General features: G+C 43.1%; 1 protein-coding gene across 6 annotated transcripts in view; it reads right to left on the bottom strand.

Moving 5' to 3' along the window:
- Positions 1-2,608: 2,608 nt before the first annotated feature.
- The window catches only part of FGF13 (fibroblast growth factor 13), a 1,035,235-nt gene continuing 1,017,426 nt past the window's right edge, over positions 2,609-20,417 (bottom strand). For all 6 annotated transcript variants that reach the window (XM_029607781.1, XM_029607784.1, XM_029607783.1 and 3 more), the window contains one exon: positions 2,609-4,038. In XM_029607781.1, the coding sequence (XP_029463641.1) occupies positions 3,902-4,038 (137 nt within the window). In that variant the 3' untranslated portion in view covers positions 2,609-3,901. The remainder of the gene's footprint in view (positions 4,039-20,417) is intronic.

Raw genomic sequence — 20,417 nt, 5'->3', positions numbered from 1 at the left:
TGATGGACCTTTGGTCTGATCCAGCATGAAAAACTGGGGGAAAATCTGTATGATGAACAAGCCCATGAACATATGGGGTAGATTTTAAAAAGGAGCGCGTGGTTGTACATGTGTGCGTGTTACCCTGCACGTGCACATGTACGCCCGATTTTATAACATGCGCGCGCATGTTATAAAATCCAGGGTCGGCGCGTGCAAGGAGGTGTACAGTTGTGTACCTTGCATGCGCTGAGCCCTCTCCGAGCCACACTGCTTTCTCCCGTTCCCTTCCAGGCCGCTCCGAAATTGGAGCGGTTCGGAGGGAACTTCCCTACCTTCCCTCCCCCGCCCTTTCCCCCCTACCTTTTCCTTGTTTTCGTTTTTGTTTCAAAACTTACTTCAGCCCCAGGGCTGAAGTAAGGTGTGCACGCTGGCCGACTGCAGGCGCCCGATCCCAAGCACAGCGGCAAAAGGCCGCTGTGCCTGGACCCTCTGGCCCAGCCCATGTCCCGCTCACGTCCCACCCCTTTTTGCAAACCCCGGGACTTACACACGTCCCTGGGCCTTACGCGCGTCGCCAGGCCTTTTTAAAATAGGACCTGCGCGCATAACCTTTTTAAAATCCAGTCCATATTTCTCTTTTTAGCTGTGACATGGTAGAAATAATTATCTTTGGGCAAGGGTATGCAGAAACTAGTGGGACACCCCTGCCATGGAGTTGGGAGTGTTAGGCTTGCTGGCATCCACCAGATTGCGTTCTCATGGCCATGGCGATTTGCATGATGCATTACAATGGTGGCTAAGGTAGTATTTGTTTCAAAGGTGTAAAGAGTTGTAAAGCAAAAGAATGTATGTGAGGAAGGTGATGCATTTGCAGAGGGGTGAGAAAACTGAGGGAGGATAAACACTTGACTCAGCCTCTGTCACTTTTGCTAAAGCCGCAGCTGATGCCATCCCAAACGCACAAGCATTTCTTGTGGCTACTGCACAGAGCTCACATCTGCCACCAATGCTGCTATTACAGTTTTAGTTTTCCTGGACGTTGGGTCAGGTCAGTCCACCACCACCAAGCACAAGTAATGCATTTTCCAAAGGCAATTCTTTCACAACAGCTGACATGATTTGCTTGGGGATCTTGACTAGCTCAATACATTGTGTGCTGATGATAAGCTTAAACCCTGGACCTGAGGCAACAGACTGAATCCATGGTGGCAAGTCAGCTGTAGGACTGCAGGCCTAGCTCTCATTGGAAGTACACTTAGGGGCAGATTTTAAAAGCCCCTACACGAGCCGATCCTATTTTGCATAGGCCCGGCGATGCGCGCAAAGCCCTGGGATGTGCGTATGTCCCGGGGCTTGAAAAAAGGGGCGGGGTGTGGGTGGCCCGGGGCTGAGGCCTCCGGCACAGCATCTGTGCCCGGGGATTGCATGCTGGTAGCTAGCCAGCGTGTGCAAGTTACACCTGCCAGAGGCAGGCGTAATTTACAAAATAAAGGTGTGGGGGGGGAGGGGATTTAGGTAGGGCTGGGGGGGTGGGTTAGACAGGGGAAGGGAGGGGAAGGAGGGGGGGGCAAAGGAAGTTCCCTCCAAGGCTGCTCCGATTTCAGAGCGGCCTCGGAGGGAACAGGGAAAGCCATCGGGGTTCCCCTAAGGCTCGGCACGTGCAAGGGGCACTAGTGTGCACCCCCTTGTGCGCGCCGACCCCAGATTTTATAACATGTGCACGGTTGCGTGCGCATGTTATAAAATCGGGCGCACATTTGTGCGTGCTGGCTAGCGTGCACAAATGTAGACCACGCGCGTAGGTTTAAAAATCTGGCCCTTAGTTTTACTCTTCCTGTTTGATACATTAGTATATATAGTTGCCTTTCTGAATGTATAATTTGTAATGTCATATATAGTGTCTCCTGAATGTACTAGTTAAAGATAATGTATATTATTGTATATAATACTTTTTGTTATTATTGTATATAATACCTTTTGGAGTGTATAATTTATATAAGGTTATCCACAGTGTATAAGGTTATACACAGTCCCTTACTGAGTGTATAATTTGCAATGTTACTTATTATATTCTTCTGTTGTTTTCCATCAGGTACTGTTCCTTTTCTCCTCTTCCTGTTTTTCCCTCTCTTCTCTTGCCCCTTCTCTCTTCCTATCTGCTCCCTCTCCCCCCACCCTGGTTTTTTGTAATTTCCTCCTTGAGTTATATTGTAAACCGGCATGATGTACCCACGAATGTGGATATCTTAAAGCCAATAAATAAATAAATAAAATAAATAAATTATTTAAAAATACATATTGAAATTAAAAGAGCTTAACACCCCCTCCCCTGCTGCCTAATGGCCATCTTCAAGTTCAAATGTGAATATTTGTATAAATCCAATCTAAGAGGCTTCAGATTTTGATTGGGAAAAACTGGACTTTGAGGATCCAAATATATTCACATCAAATGTGCTCAGAATTTAAACTGGAATCAAGGATATTCAGTCATCCCTCACCTTAATGTTCAGCATTTCAGCTTAAAAAGCATATACTGAATTCAGAGTGTCACGTTGGTTAATATGAAGAAAATAATACATCAGTTAATTCAATGAATTATCAAACATTTAAAAAAAAAAAAAAAGTATATCTTATAAATAGTTTATTCAGTGCATGTTTGTGTATACAACAAATAATAAACAACTGGGGTTTTTTTTGTTTTTTTTTTACAAGACAGAAAACTGCTTGTACATACCATGTAAATTTTGGAGCACAGAATTCAACATAGTTTAATGCACAAAATCCTATACATCATGCAACCCTATTGCAATATTCCAAGTTTCTCCCATGCAACAGTTATGATGATCTAAATGGAAAACTAACAAAACCGAAACAATTTCCCAGTAATGTGTATATGTTGTTTAGGGGTAACTTGTCCAAATGTTTCTTTGTACGCTTTAGTCACATACCTGATACAGTGAAAGAAGGACTCTAACACATAAGACATTACATATATTAAAAAAAAAAAAGAATGAGTCATCTTTAATTCTACAGTATCATCATTAGAAAATTAGTCACAACAATAGCTCAACATGATACACAAAAATGGAATTAAAAGAAAATGACATGACTGGACAGCCTTAGCCTTAAGTAATGGTGTCTTTCACTGTTTTGGGATGATGAACAAACTTGGCTTCTAGAGAGTGGACTTAACACAAAAACTGTACCAGAATACTACAAATATATAAAAATGTATATTTCGGTGTGTTTAAAACCACAAGAACACTGTTTACATGAGCCTGAGATGCAAACTCAGTTCCAACCCTGATTTTGTATTTTTTTTTTTTTGTCTTTGTTGCTTACTTTTAAAGACCCAGCTTTAATGACCCAACAGATTTCAGAAAGCTGCATCTGCGGAAAATCAAAAAAGTGCACTACTCCAAATTAATATTACAATTTCATTAAGCTTAGATATAAAACAGTAAAGCCAAGAGAACAATTTTACATTGTTTGTTGTGTTTGCCCCCTATAAAACATATAAGCTTTAAAATTTCCTTTTAAAGAGCAAAAGTGGTCTTTTATTTCTCAGGTGGAAATCAAATTCTTATCAGCAGTGAGTGCTGTGAAAAATGTTTTTTGTTTAGTTTTCCACAAAGCATAGGTGATATAAAGAGAGAGACTGAGAGCAGGGCATTTCTTCTCCAAGATTTTATTCCATGGAAATCCAGGTACCTTCTGAGAAGTACAAGCATATTCTACTATAATGGGATATATCCATTGACAACCGGAAGATCTAATGGTTGACATACGAGTTTACCTATGCAAGTTCAGTGGCTTGTCCTGAATAATTGGACATTTGGATGAAAGACCGCTAGGTAAGAATTCAACAGCATCCAGAGGTAAGATTCCATTTTAGAGCACTTGGCTTGGCTTATCCTTGCTACGTTGATTCATTTTGACTCATAGATTTGCCTCCATTTAGCATTCCTGAAACACTTCTGCTTTTTGTCGGGGTCCCACTTCCAGATCTTGAAAATTCTGTGAGATCATGAAGAGAAGGTTCTTTGTACATGGCCACTGCAAAGCAGAAACAATTAACAAGTAAGCAGACTTCATAAACTAATATTGCAGAATTATTTTATATTGTACCTTGTTTCATTCTGCATTTTCTATGGCTTTAAACATTTTTTACACCAGTATTTACCTTTTCAATGTACATGGAACACATGTCTAGGCTGAATAGATGAGAGTCAATATGTATCATGGACCAAGAAAACAAAAAAGCACCCTATATTATTTTACGAGGGAAAAGTATGATCTTTCTAAATGAACATAAGGACCATAAGTAACATCTGTTTTTCTAATTCCTGATGCAACAGCACAAAGCTTATCCAACCTCAAGTTTTACGCTCACATCCTTGCATCTAAGGATCTTCTGTGTTTCTCTTATTGTTTCAGCCTCCTCTATCTCATCTAAAAGAATGTTCCATGTATTAAACACATTTTACAATAGAATAAGGGCCAGGATTTTAAAAGGATTTACGTGCTTAACCAGGTCTACGCTCGCCAGGCCTATTTTAAAAAGGCCCGGCGACGCGCGTAAAGCTCCGGGATGCGTGTAAGTCCCGGGGCTTGCAAAAAGGGGCAGGGCGGGGTGGGGTCAGGCTCCCGGTACAGCGGTCATATTTGCTGCTGTGCCAGGGATCGCGCATCGGCAGTTGGCCGGCGCACGCAACTTACTTCAGCCCCAGGGTTGAAGTAAATTGTGAAATAAAAAAAAGCAGGAAAAAAAGGTAGGGGGGAAAGGACGGGGGAGGTAGGGGAAGGGAAGGGAAGCTGGGGTGGAGGGGTAGGGAACGGGGGAAGGCAGCGCTGCTTGGCGCGCGCAAGGTGCACAATTGTGCACTCCCTTGCACGCACTGACCCCTGATTTTATAACACGCGTGCGCAAGTTATAAAATTCAGCGTACATGTGTGTGCGTCAAGTAGTGTGCGCACATGTATGCCGCACGCGCTCCTTTTAAATTCTACCCCTAATTTTCTTATATTCTTGAGTTTATTTTCTTTAAGCCTTCCTTTCTATTGAAAAATGTTTGGCTCTTGTACATAGGGGCGGATTTTCAGAGCCCTGCTCGCGTAAATCCGCCCAAAACCGGGCGGATTTACGCGAGCAGGGCCCTGCGCGCCGGGAAGCCTATTTTACATAGGCCTCCCGGCGCGCGCAGAGCCCCGGGACTCGCGTAAGTCCCGGGGTTCTCGGAGGGGGGGCGTGTCGGGGGCGTGTCGGGGGGCGGGCCCGGTCGTCGCGGCGTTCCGGGGGCGTGTCGGCAGCGTTTTGGGGGCGGGTACGGGGCGTGGCTACGGCCCGGGGGCGTGGCCGCGCCCTCCGTACCCGCCCCCAGGTCGCGGCCCGGCGCGCAGCAGGCCCGCTGGCGCGCGGGGATTTACGTCTCCCTCCGGGAGGCGTAAATCCCCCGACAAAGGTAAGGGGGGGTGTAGACAGGGCCGGGCGGGTGGGTTAGGTAGGGGAAGGGAGGGGAAGGTGAGGGGAGGGCAAAGGAAAGTTCCCTCCAAGGCCGCTCCGATTTCGGAGCGGCCTTGGAGGGAACGGGGGGAGGTAGCGCGGCTCGGCGCGCGCAGGCTATACAAAATCGATAGCCTTGCGCGCGCCGATCCAGGATTTTAGTGGATACGCGCGGCTCCGCGCGTATCTACTAAAATCCAGCGTACTTTTGTTTGCGCCTGGAGCGCAAACAAAAGTAGGCTGTTCGCGCTCGTCTGAAAATCTACCCCATAATCTATACATTTGAGGTATCTGAATGGCTCTAGCAGTTTTTTCTTCTTCTCAGTACACATATTTAGTTCCATAAGTCTCATTTCATAGGGTTTATGGTACAGATGCCACTCCACTTTGATGGCTTTGTTTTGTACTGCCTCTACACTATCTATTTCCTTTGGGGGGGGGGGGATATGATTTCTGGAATCAGACACAATCCTCTAGCAGGAGTTTCACTAGTGACCTTACAGAGGCATCATAATTTCTTTTTCTAGTGGTTATGCCTCTACCTGCTCTCTCCAGCATTTTTTAGCTGCTGCCACTGCCTTATTGCATTGTTTTGCTTAGCTGAGAGGATCAAATATGATTAGTCCCAAGATCTCTTTTGATTGATGCACATTAGTTCCTCACACCCCCATCAAATACTATTCTCTTGGATTTCTGCATCCCAAAGATTTTTTTCTCATAGACATAGAATGGAAAAAATTCTTAATAAATCAGGATGTTAATCTTGGTTGCCAAACTCGACCATTCTATAAATTTTCTTAGGTTGTTCCTTATATTTTTTAATTCATCTGAAGTATCAAAATTATTCCAGACCTTTGTTTCATCTGCAAAAAGATAACTCTATCCGACAAATGCCTCTGCAATATCATTATAAAACTAAAATTGAACAGAACTGGAACAAGGATTGATCATGCCGTCAATGTATGATTGGTTCAGCCAATATTATGAGGACTTATGAAATTTTGTGAGAGGCATTTTACTACCTCTGAAGAATAAAACACGAGGCATTGTAGTGTAATTCTGGAAGCACAAATCACTAACACAAAAAAGTATATTGTGAAAAACAATCACATGAGAACTTTAGCTCTGTCGGGTGGTGAGTGTAAAGTTGGAGATCATTAGGCTCTATGTTATTACAGTAATACGGGAAACAGGCTGACTAGCTAATTTTTGTGGTCTGCATATGCCATTAAGTTCTATGTTACTTTTTTTTTCTAATTTTAAAAGGCAACTGTTAGCGGACAAATCAAAATTTTTTTAAAATCATAGTACAAATCTTGATAACAGACTGAACATGTATGGTTAACGAGATTCCTCTGCTCTCATTCCATTATAAAATCTTCAAAAATTCACTACAGAGTAACACTCTGAAATAGTGGCTTTATTTAGCTTGGCTTATGAATTTTTAAGAGTATCTTGGGGCATTACAAGTGTTTTGCTTTATCCCCCCTAGTAAAGCCTAGGGCTAAGACACCTTGACCTTGAGGTATACATATGCTTGACTCATGTCAGAGAGAAATTGTTAGCATGAAGATAAAATGTACTTGCAGCCATGACAGCTTGCCTCATAGCAATGGCAAAATATTGACTTTTTAAAAACATTATTCTGGAAAAAGATTGCATGGTAGAGAAACAAATCAATAAACAATAATACTATCACGAAATAACACTCATATATTGGTGTAAAAATATTTGCCATTTTTCTACTTAAATGAACCTGACAGTATCTTTAAAATCCACCTTTGTTTTCCTCCCCCATAGTCACCTAGAATGGAAGTTATTACACAGCATAAAAAGACCAACTTGTTTGCAAAAATAATTCTAGAAATACTCAGAGTGGTCATCAAGAATTGTCAATAAGGCTGGCTTTCAAGAAATCTATAATAAATATTCATGAGACAGCTGGCTTTCCCTGTTCCTTCCCCCCCCCTTCCCCTCCCTGTCACGCTCCCAGCTCGAAACTCCCTGTACCTTTGTCTCACAAGTTATGCCTGCCAGAGACAGGCGTAAATTGCGCATGCCGGCAAACTGCCGGCGCATGATTCCTCAGCCCAGCAGCCCTGCAGAGGCCTCTGACCATGCCCCACCCCGGATTTCCCCACCCCCCTGCCATTTTTTCACTCTTCCCGGGGACTTACACTCTTCCTGGGGCTTTACGCTCGCCGCCAGGCCTTTGAACATAGGCTCGGCGCACGTAAATCCTCCTAGATTTACATGCAAAACCCTTTGAAAATCTGCCCCTAACTGCACTAACCACATCCTCTGGCAACAAATTCCAGACCTTTATTGTGCATTGAGTGAAAAATAATTTTCTTCGATTAGTTTTAAATGTTCAACTTGCTAACTTCATGGAATGCCCCCTAGTCCTTCTATTATTCGAAAGTGTAAATAACCGATTCACATCACAGAGCAATGGACGGCCAGTGCCATCTTCTGCTCCTACCATGTGTCAGGGGCCAACCAATGGCATGGTAGCCCCTGTGACATAGTAAGGACAAAGGCTATTGGCGCCATTTTGAATATTGGCAGCCAACGGCCCAAGTGCAGGAGATCGCTCCAGGACCCCCGCTGGACCACCAGGGACTTATGGAAAGTCTTGGGGGGGTCAGGAGGGTGTGGGGTTGTAGTTAAATTTAAAGGGTTGGGATAGGGGGTTTTTTTTGGGAAACGAATACATATGTAACTAATGAATGGATCGGGGTCCCCAGAGAATAGATGCAATGGATTTGGGTCCTGACGAATATGATACCGAATGGGATGAATCCATCCCTGCTGCACATCCCTACTGCAAGGTCCTCCTGTAATGTATCACAATCTGCTTGTGATTTAACTACTCTGAATAATTGTATATCATCCGCAAATTTGATAACCTCATTCGTCAAATTCCTTTCCAGATCATTTATATATATATTGAAAAGCACCGGTCCAAGTACAGATCCCTGAGGCACTCCACTGTTTACCCTTTTCCACTGAGAAAATTGACTATTTAATCCTACTCTCCATTTCCTGTCTTTTAACCAGTTTGTAATCCACGAAAGGACATCGCCTCCTATCCCATGACTTTTTAGTTTTCTTAGAAGCCTCTCATGAGGGACTTTGTCAAACGCCTTCTGAAAATCCAAATATACTACATCTACCGGTTCACCTTTATCCACATGTTTATTAACCCCTTCAAAAAATGAAGCAGATTTGTTAGGCAAGACTTCCCTTGGGTAAATCCATGTTGATTGTGTTTCATTAAACCATGTCTTTCTATACGCTCCACGATTTTAATCTTGAGAATAGTTTCCACTATTTTTCCCGGCACTGAAGTCAGGCTCACTGGTCTATAGTTACCCAGATCGCCCCCTGGAGCCTTTTTTAAATATTGAGGTTGCATTGGTCACCCTCTAGTCTTCAGGTACAATGGATAATTTTAAAGATAGGTTACAAATTTTAACTAATAGATCAGAAATTTCATTTTTTAGTTCCTTCAGTACCCTAGGATGCATTCCATCTGCTCCAGGTGATTTGCTACTCTTTAGTTTGTCAGTCTGGCCTACTACATCTTCTAGGTTCACAGTGATTTCGTTCAGTTCATCTGAGTCATCACCCATGAAAACCATCTCCGGAACTGGTATCTCCCCAACATCCTCATTAGTAAACAAGGAAGCAAAGAATTCATTTAGTCTTTCTGCAATGGCCTTATCTTCCCTAAGAACCCCTTTAACCCCTCGGTCATCTAATGGCCCAACCGACTCCTTCACAGGTTTCTTGCTTTGGATATATTTTTAAAAAAAAATTTATTATGAGTTTTTGCCTCTATGGCCAACTTCATTTCAAATTCTCTCTTCGCCTGTCTTATCAATGTTTTACACTTAATTTGACAATGCTTATGTTTTATCCTATTTTCTTCAGATGGATCCTTCTTCCAATTTTTGAAGGATGATTTTTTAGTTAAAATAGCCTCTTTCACCTCACCTTTTAACCATGACGGTAATCATTTTGCCTTCCACCTTTCTTAATGTGTGGAATACATATGGACTGCGCCTCTAGGATTGTATTTTTAAACAATGTCCATGCCTGTTGAACCCTTTTAACCTTTGCAGTTGCACCTTTCAGCTTTTTTCTATTTTCTTCATTTTATCAGTTTCCCTTTTGAAAGTTTAGTGTTACAGCTGCAGATTTACTTATTATCCCCCTTCCAGTTATTTGTTTAAATTTGATCATGTTATGATCACTGTTGCCAGGTGGCCCCATCACCGTTACCTATCTCACCAAATCCTGCATTCCACTAAGAATTAAATCTAAAATAGCTCCCTCTCTTGTTGGTTCCTGAACCAATTGCTCCATGAAGCAGTTATTTATTACATCCAGGAATTTTTATGTCTCTAGCAAGTCCTGATGTTACATTTACCCAGTCAATATTGGGGTAATTGAAATCTCCCATTATTATTGCACTGCCAAATTTGGTTAGCTTCCGTGATTTCTCTTAGCATTTCATCATCTGTCTGACCATTTTGTCCAGGTGGACGGTAGTATACTCCTATCACTATACTCTTACCCAACACACATGGGATTTCTACCCATATAGATTCTACTGAGCATTTAGTCTCTTGTATGATCTTTACCCTGTTGGACTCTATACCCTCCCATACTGAATATTGCCATGTGGTAGACCTGGGTTCATTTCCTGGATCAGAGTTTCCGCTCCCCTGGCCAGCCGCAAAGACTATGGTGACATTTAGTGGTCAAACCTAAGGCCAATGATTGCAGTATTCTAAAAGGAGCTCTGGTGCATGGCCTTTAACAGAGAACTGTCACCACAATGACTGGGATAAATGAGTTGAGAGAGGATTTAAATAGAGGGAAAATCCTGTATATTTGTGAAAGGTGACAGGATTCCAGTCCTGATTCTGAATGAGCTGGAAGCCCAAGGGAGCTGGATAAAAGGACCTGGCCATCATAATGGACAATACTTTGTAATCCTCGGTTCACTGTGCAGAGTTGATGAAGAGAGCAAAAAGAATGTTAGGAATTATTAGGAAGGAAATAGAGAGTAAGACAGTGAATCTCATGGTGCCTTTATATCGCTCCATGGTGAGGCTGCACTTAAAGCTGAATTTTAAAAGCGCTACGTGTGCTGAAACGGGCAGATACGCAAATGGATGAGATGCGCATGTGCCGCGGGGATTTTAAAATGCCCACAGCCACGTGTGTATCTGCCCGTACGTGCACAAGAAAGCTTTTTGGGAGAAGCGGTGGCTGGGGCAGGGCTTGGGTGGGTCAGGATAGAGCCGTTAGGCACTGTCCCACTGAAGCACGCGCCAGCAACCGATCAGCTTGCTCAACCTACTACTGCTCCAGAGAGCAGGTAAGTTATAAAACAAAAAAAAAATAGGTTAGTTAGCGGGGTTTTAGGGGTCAGGGTTAGTAGGGGAAAAAGGCGGCAGGTTAGGAAGTTCCCTCCCAATCTGATCCGTTATTGTAACGGACTGGGAGGGAACTGGGATTAAGGCCTATCAATTCACTGTGTGTATGTTGTAAAATTTCTCCCCCTTTTGTGGGGAGCAGATTTTAAAATATGCACCTCTGGTGTGCACATGTTATAAAATTGGTGCATCTGTGTGCACGCGCCGGGAACCACACACACATGTACGCCTTCGCACGGGTCTTAAAATTTCCCTTTCAGCAAACAGTGTGCAGATCTGGTTGCTGCATCTCAAAAAAGATAAAGTTGCCCTGGAAAAGGTACAGAGAAAGGTGACCAAAATGATAAAGGGGACAGAAAGGCTCCCCTTTGAGGAAAGGCTAAAGAGGTTTGGGCTGTTCAGCTTAGAGAAGGGAGAGCTGAGGGGGAAGTATGATATAGATCTATAAAATCATGAGTGGAATAAAACAGGTAAATGTAAATCGGTTATTTACTTTTTCAAAAAATACAAAGACCAGAGGGCACGCTATGAAGTTAGTATGTAGCACATTCAAGACAAATCAGAAAAATTCTTTTTTATGCAACACACAATTAAGCTCAGGAATCATTGCAAGATGATGTGGTTAAGGCAATCAGTATAGCTGAGTTTAAAAAAGGTTTGGACAAGTTCCTGGAGGAAAAGTCCATAAACTGTTATTAACCAAGTAAACTTAAGGAATAGCCACTACTTACCACTGCACGACAGCAGCATGGGATCTATTTACTGTTTGGGATTTTAGATACTTGTGACCTGGATTGCCACTACTGGAAAGAAGATATTGGACTTGAGGGCCCTCATTCTGACCCAGTATGGCAAATTGTTATGTTTTTAATTGGCAGCACCCCTCCCTCCAAATAAAGAACATATTAGGGACTTATTATTCAAATTCTGATGCGTAGTACTGAGTGCACAAAAGCAGATCCATATCAAAATTCACAAATATTCAACACTTATATTGGAAAAAGGTGAGATTGCCTCAGATTTCAAAGCATATTGACCTTTACGTTTCCTATTCTATAGTATGTATACAAACTGAGATGGCCATTCAAAAACTCCCCACTCAAGACCCCAGAGTTCAAAAAGCCATTATCAGCATTCCATTTCATTCTTATTAATTCTACTCTGTCTGATATTGAACATGTATGTGGAACTGTGCATGTAAGAGAAATTCATTAGAAATTCATTTACTTATGCATACAGTTTATAGATCTGCCCACCTGTTTTAAAAAGGACTGGGCAGCCCAAGATAGTATACCCAAGCTATTTATCATATTTCTTTATCCAATAGAAGATTTGGTCAAAAAAGAAGATACTACAAAATGCAGAAGAACAATGGCCACACACTAAAGGAGACTGCTCTATGGACTCCCTCTTGCTCTATAAAATTTGTCATTTTTACCTTTTCCTCTGTGATTTTTCCATGGGCATGAGAAAGGGCAAGGCTCGAGTGTATCCGGATATGTTGGCTACCTCAACACCAAAGGGCACGATGCATAAGCATCTCCTTCAGAGCCGGGACCCGGTTTTGCTCTTTAGAGCAGTCGCTGGATTGTTTGCTGGGGGATAACTCTTCGGCTGCAGTCCCTGACTCGGAGCTTTCACTCACTCCGGAGCAGCGCCATGGGCCACCCAAACCTGGGGTCTCTGTGGCTAGTATCGATGGGAATAGAGGTGTTCCGTCGTGAGTCGATGACATTGAAGTGCCAGCTAGGACAATGCTGGGAGACGCCCATGTTGAGGAGCACAGTCCTGGGGAAACTTCTCTTTGTGGGGAGGCAGCAGGGCTGCCTGTTGATTTTTCCTCTCCTATGCCTACTAAAACAGAGGCATTTACTTTCAATTAAACTCCCTAACATTACTCTTGACTTAATCTAGGAAGCCATTATGAAGCTTTCTCTTCAAGTGGCACAATTTACATCGTATCATCAAGAGTTATTCACTATAGTTCATAGTTCACAATCTTGTATGGTTGGGATTTTGCCAAGAATGGAACAATAGGAAACGAATGAGACTGCCCTACAAAATTCGGTGGGAGTTAATTCTTCTGGTCACTTGTATCTGCTAAATAAAGTGGAAAATCCTGAAAATGTTATCCGTTGTCGAAACATCAGGATAATAAATTTTCCTAAGAAAAAATTAGTATCCCCTGTGGAGGTGGACACTTGGGCCAAGGTGGGGTTGACGCTACCCATAGGAGGGATCCTACAGGGCCCCGCCATCGGCAGGCAGAGAGAGCTGATGGACGGAGGCCAGCTGGCGCTTCATCAATACCAGCCCTCATTCCCCACGGGTTGAGCCTTTGGGTGCCGGGGCCAGCTGCACTTAGGTGGCTTCTCGTCAGTGGTCGTCAATCGGTGGATCGAGGTTAGCCCAGAGGCAGCAACTAGTGTAGGTATCAGTCTGTACTGGATGAGGCAGAGTCCCAGAGACCTGGGCGCCAATAGGAACACAGTCTGACAGAGGGCACCCAAGCAAGAGCAGGCTGAAGCCTCAATGAACCACGTCCAGGTCAAAAGCTGAAGAGCTGTCTTAAAACAAGCTGGGATTAGGGCTGGCAGCAATCTGGAAGCAGTGGCAAGCAAGGCTGAGGTCTAGATGAGGAGAGAGAGACAAAGCAGAAGTCCAGGGCTGGAGAGAAGCAACGGCGTGGTCAAGCAATGCAGAGGTCCAGAGCTGGAGAGAGGCAACGGAGTAGTCAGGCATTGTAGAGGTCCGGGCTGGAGAGAGGCAACAGAGTAGTCAGGCAATGCAGAGGTCAAACCAGGTTAGCAATCCGAAGGAGAGATGAAGGAACAGGAACACAGGAACAAGGAAACAGGAACGTAGGCAATCAGGATTGGGAACCAGGAACTGAAGAGGCAACTAGTACTCGACTAGCGAGGGGACCTGTTGCAAAGGCAATTTGAGAGAGCGGAGCCTGGGCTTATATACCAGGGCTGTGCCAACGTCATCATCCGGGGCCGCAGCCAGGTTCTCACCATGGGCCCTATTTAAGGAGGGGTGCAGCACTGGTCGGGATGGTGTCTCTTTGCGGGCCAAGTGGAGAGGCCCGACACAGAACATCAGGAGTTGCAGCAGAGCTGGAGGCCCCAGGGGTGGTCCGAGGATGGAGCCAGTGGCCCACAGCTGCCAGAGATGAGGAACCAGATGCTAGATCACTTTGAAAGAGGTGAGGGGGCCGAGCTGCGGGTCTGCCATGGCCGGCGCGCGTAACAGTACAGATACTTCATGGAAAATTTGAAAGAAAATTTGCTCCTCCAGTTTCAAAGGCTTATTATTTGCCTATAAATCGTAAAACTTCACAAGAGAAAGAGGACCCTCCACCTCCATTAGAACTATCCCATCTATCTTCAGAAGAAGGAATTGTCTTCCATTCTAATAGTAACATTTGCTGTTGAGTCACAGTGACTTTATTCCTTGATGTAGCTAAAGCACCTGAATCCAAGAGAAATTATTTTCTTTTGATGCGTCCAGCTGTCACTAGTTTAGGGGCTTTGCTTTGGCTTTATTTTCCCTGCAAGTGTATAATTAAATTTAAGGGAGTTAAATATGTATTCTTTGAACCCTCCCAGCTGACTTTATTTCTCAAGGACAGACTTCTGCAGAGACCTGCTCCCTCTGACACAGGTTAGAGGTCCTCCTATGATACCAGCGTTATAATATATATTTTTTTTGATGGTTCCTTCCCTACCATTTGGTGCATTATTAGTTTATATTAATATTATTATTTCTTCTCTGTATTTTCTAGCTTGGAAATCCCCCCTTTAACTGTGGACTGAGAGTATGAGAGATCTTACTATGATTACCTATAATGTTGTTTCCTATAATAAGTGCTATTTGTGTACAAGTTTATTTTTGCTTGGATTTTTTTTAATATTCTATAAATAAAAAAATGCAGAAGAACATCTGTTCCAGTCACGCTTAACTATATTTGCAAGAGATTTTTACCACAAACACAGCATGGGAGAAATCCATTTGAAATTGGGATTCCTGAGGTGGCTTGTAACAAATTAAATATATTCCTGGATTATCTGTATGACACCATGATTTCTTTGTGATGCTGTTTATAAAGTCTATGTTTTATTTATGCTATTGTATAATCTGCTTAGAATCATAGATAAGAGGACTATAAATGTTTAAATAAATTAATCATATTTCTTAGAAATCTTTAAAAAAGTGCCCTGTTATCTTTCATCCACTCACAGTGATGATTTTAAAGAGCTGTTATTTAAATGCTTTTAAGTCAGGTGCAGCCTAAAGGGGCACTGCCAACCAGGAGTCAGGAGACTGAAAGCTCCAAATTGAAGTTCCTATAGCTCTGAGATCCTGTATGTATGATCTTGGGTAAATTGTTCAGCTCCCTATCTCCCAGTTTACTTAACTATCATTGGGAAATAAGTTCCACAGAGTTCCAGAATGTGTGCGCACACCTATGTGAATCTGGGAAAAACAAATCCAACTTCTCTTTGCCCCCTTGAAATCTCCTGAAAATTAGGTATGGATTGGATGCATAATCAGAAAGTTATTAGGTTGCATAATTATGCATGTGGCTTTGAAGAATACATGGCTTCGTTCAAAAAGTACATCTCACATAATCCTCACAGACCTCTGACATGGTGGATCTGATTCAAAACCAGAAAGTTATTAAACGCTATTATTGCATGTGTGTATTTGCAGAATAAATGGATCACCGCCCACACCAAATTCCATTATTATGATCCTCATAAACCCCTCAATACCTGCATAAAATTTGATATGGATCGGATACAAAACCCAAACATGATTAGGTGGTGTGACTGTGCATGCATATTTGAGAAAAATACAGATGTCTCAAATGTATTGCTGTTTCGATCCTCATGGACCCCATATGTCATAAAATTCTGATGTGGATCAGATGTAGAAAGGAAGCAAAACATAGGGAGTCCAGCTTTCAAACCTATCTGCGGGGCAGTATTTGTCCGCATTTGTCCACATGGAGATTTAAGTGAGGTGCAGCTGCACAGTTTAAAAAATACCACATATGTGTTTCCTATGCAAGAAACTTTAGCCAAATATTGAGCTAAATATAGCCTGGTAAAGTCATCCAGATAACTCTAGCCATACCATTCAATATATATGTCTAAAATTATCAGATAATGTTACCCTTATCACTTTAAAACTGACTATATTCAGCATATAGCTAATTAAGTAAAAATAAAAAAAACTGCAGCCAACTCCCCATCCTCCAAAATAATTCTAGAAAACATTGGTGCCTGACTCCTGATCCCCCCAACTCCCTAAATAATTAAACCAAGATAGAGGCCATAATATTAAAATAAAAGACCTGGTCCTAAGCTTCCTTCTGTTCCCCATCCAACCCATCTGCAACCTCTACACCACCCTCCTGCCCTACCTGGAAACCCTCAAGCACCCCAAATCTAAGTCAGACATTCCCAGCCCCATCCAGCATTGCTGGCTGTGATCCAGACCACGGTAAAGACCTCTATTACTTCCTGGCTCAGCCTTGGGTGTGCGGGGGAGGTCTGGGTGGAGCAGGTGGGTTGGTGTAGGGGGTTCTAGATGGGCTGGAAGGATGAGGTTGGGGGCAGAGGGAGCCTCTGGAATCAGCCCATTTTCTTTAACATCTGGGGGTGTTCTTGGGCCGCTATAGCCAGCAACTTGGTTTCATTATTTTGGGGATTGGGGGGCTATTGAGCATTAGGTGCCAAAATATGTTTTACAATTATTTTGAGCGGGAGGTGAGGGGCAGATTTGATTGGTTTAGCTGCAAGTTGTTTTTTTTTTTTTTTTTTTTTACTTAATCAGCTATATGTTGAATATAACCTTTTAGAGTTAAAGTTAGTCTACTAAAAATACCCAGATAACTTTAGAACTGCTATAAAGCAGGATCAAACAGAGCAAGCTAAGTTTACCGGGATAGCGCTGAAAATCAGTACCACCTGTCTAAGTTTAAGCCCTGCCCTGCCCTCTTTTTATCCAAATACATTTTCACTGGGTAATGACTTACCCAGTTAAAACTTATTTGGTGAGCTGGGACTATTTTAAAACCCAGGTTTGTCCAGCTGAGTCCCAAACTTAGAACCTGATTCACCAAGGGTTTTTTCCATAGACATAAAATGGGAGAAAAGCCTTAATGAATATATAGAGTATCAGACTGAGCTTTATAAAGAGTCTTTCTCTCTCTCTCTCTCCCCTCTCTGATGCTCACTGGACCCCTGCGCCTAACAAAGAGCTGTATATGTGGGTACAGCTGCAGACATGCACTTGAAAAGTATTTATTTATTTATTTATTTATTTAACATCTTTTCAATACCGTCGCTAAGTTATATATCATCGCAACGGTTTACATGTAGGCACATAATAATGTAGGTAAAAGCGTACTATAGTACATTCTAACAGGTGCGTAGGTGATAAAATACTGCTTATTTTTGATCATGGCAAGATACGCATGTTTATGGGCGCACATGTGGCCCTTTAAAATCTACTCTTTAAACACAAACTCTCTTTCCTGTCCCCTCCTGAATGCCTCTCCCCAATGCGCATAGACGTACTTGTGAAATTGTGTTATGCATATATTTTTGCACACACCAAGCCCTGGGCAATGTTATTAAAACTGTGTTTTATACTTGCAAACGCTTTGAAAATTTAGCCCCGACTGTATACATCACTATTAAAATTGCAGGGCTCCAGAATATATTAATTTCTATATAGAATGATGTAGCAATGTATTGCATTTTTAGGGAGCCCCTACGGAGAAGAGACATGAGTGGAAATGACACAGACTTTTAAATTCCTGAAAGGTATTAAAAACACACAAGAAATAAAGCTGTTCCAAAGAAAAGGAAGCTTCATGCTATGAAGCTCCAGGTAGGGGGGGAGATTCAGAGAAAAGAAATATATATAGGGCCGGATTTTAAAAAGCCTTCGTGCGTAAATTCATCAGATTTACGCACAAAGGCAGGGTTACGCACCCCGGGCCTATTTTAGAAAGGCCCGGCGACGCGCGTAAAACCCCGGGACGTGTCTAAATCCCGGGGTTTTGGGAAAAGGGTAGGGAGGGGGCGGGGCAGGGCGGAGCAGTCCGGGGGGTGGGGGTGGGGCAAGAGGCCTCTGGCACAGTGACCATTTGCCACTGTGTCCGAGGATTGCGTGCTGGCTAGATGCCGGCAGGTGCAGCAAGTAAACAATTTTTTGGGGTTGGTTAGAGGAAGGGGAAGAGAGGTTAGGGAAGTTCCCTCCCAGGCTGCTCTGAAATCAGAACGGCCTGGGAGAGAACGAGTGAAGGCCGCGGGTGTCGGCGCACCCCCTTGCAATTGTGCACCCCCTTGCACGGCCGACCCCCAATTTTATAAAATGCGCACACCTGCATGCGCATGTTATAAAATTGGGTGTTCATGTGCGTGCGCTGGGTAGCGTGCACGCAAATTTATAAGATCTACCCCATAATTATTTTTTTTTTTATAGAGAGACGGTAACTTTGATACCGGCGCTCAGGGACACATTTATGCACATCTGTCGACTCACGTCAAAGGACGTGGCCATTTCATAACATACGCACATATATGCATGCATGGTATAAAATAGGCTGTACACAAGTATACATGCGCATAATTTTATATGGACGTCCATGTGCGCACAAATGCTGCCTCTCTCTCATAAGTGGGAGGATTTTAGTAAACACAAAATTATCAGTTTCCCCAGTTCATTCCCAGTTCACCCAGATAAGGTATAGAACTTCCCAACCTCCCTAGTTAAATAGCCTCCCTTTTACCCTGTTAGCACCAACCCTTAAAATCCCGAGGCAGGCGTAACTTGCGCGCGCCAGCTCGCCATCCCCCGGCACAGGCCGCTGTGCCGGAGGACTCTGGACCGCCCCCTGGACCGCCCCTGAATCTCTGCCATGTTCCCAGACCCCCGGACCCGTCTCCGGACCGCCGCCATGCCCCGGACCCACCCCCTTCTCGCCCCTTTTTCAAAGCCCTGGGACATATGAGTGTCCTGGGGCTTGCGCACGCTGCCGAGCCTATACAAGATAGGCTCGGCATGCGCAGGGGCAGGCAGGGGCAGCTTTTCGAGGGCTACGCGCATAACCCTTTCAAAATCTGCCCCCCAGGCTTTTAAAGTTAACCAAAAATGGTGGTGGATGCCTGAAATGCCCTCCTGGAGGCCACTGTGAAGACAAGAACTGTGATGGAATTTCATGTGGGCTTGGGATAAGCACAGGGGATCCCTAATGGCATAAGAATGGAACTGAGAAAACCCATGGTAAGTTTTCTGTATGGGGATAACCTGCATGGATCAGCAGTTATTTATTTATTTGTATGTTTCTTTATTTATTTATTTTTAACTTTTCTATACCGATGTTCCTGTGAAGTATACATATCGCACCGGTTTACATCAAAACTGAATGGTTGCCATGGGGCGGATACAATGAAACATGTGACATAATAAAACATGCAGAAACACTGAACAATTGGTAGGAATACCAAGAACATGTGGTATACTGAACATGAAGAAACAATGAACACATGATATCATAGAAATAAATTAAGTATAATATAAACATAGGGCTATACATGAAAGAAACTTCCAGCTAATTTAAGGGGAACGCTATAATAACGGGAAAACTGGAATAGCTAGAGGAAAGAGGGTAGAGCCAACTTAGCTAGCGGGCGATTACAATGAAAGAGATCAAACAACAATAGGATTCACAGAGGGATTAGGTGGCTACTGGCAACGTATTATTCCACGACTAGGTCAGGAATTAATGTGGTCTCTGGCTGCCGATATTGAAAATGAGTTGGGGGAAAACTGTAGAGCCGGTATAGTTAAGGACTTAGAGTCGAAAGACCAGTCTAAAGTTGGACTTGGTAAGAGGATTCTCACTCCGTGAAGGCCTGGCTTTTCAGCCAGGCCTTCGCGGAGTAGGAATCCACTTTGCTGGGCAGACCCATCCTGTCTGCCCAGCAAAGTGTTTCAATATGAAACACTTTGCTGGGCAGACAGGATGGGTCATTTTGGTCTTTATCTGCCAACATTTACTATGTGGCTATGCAAGATTTTAGGATATTTTTGAAGAGATTTGGAATTTAAAAACAAATAGCAAATTTTGAATAGATGAGGTTAACAAGAATCTTACCATGGATGATGGCTCGATATGATGTCAATTTGCCTTGAAAGTAAAAGGGGGACAAAGAGAGTCCAAGACACTAATACTGAAGATGAAAGTCTAGGAGATCTCACAATCATCATTCAAATATGCAATAGATTTTATCTCAAAACTATTGGAGAATACCTTAGATGAATTATTTCCCATCATATAGTGTGTTAAAGGTGGTCAAAAGATGGAGATATAAAAATTATTTATTTGAGAAGATGAAGATAAGCATTTTTCCTGATGTGGCTAAGGACACGCAGAAGAAGAGAAGACAATTTCTTCTGTT

This window comes from Rhinatrema bivittatum, chromosome 6, assembly GCF_901001135.1.
Source record: "Rhinatrema bivittatum chromosome 6, aRhiBiv1.1, whole genome shotgun sequence".
Classification (NCBI taxonomy): domain Eukaryota; kingdom Metazoa; phylum Chordata; class Amphibia; order Gymnophiona; family Rhinatrematidae; genus Rhinatrema; species Rhinatrema bivittatum.
This window is presented reverse-complemented; position numbering and strand designations above follow the sequence as displayed.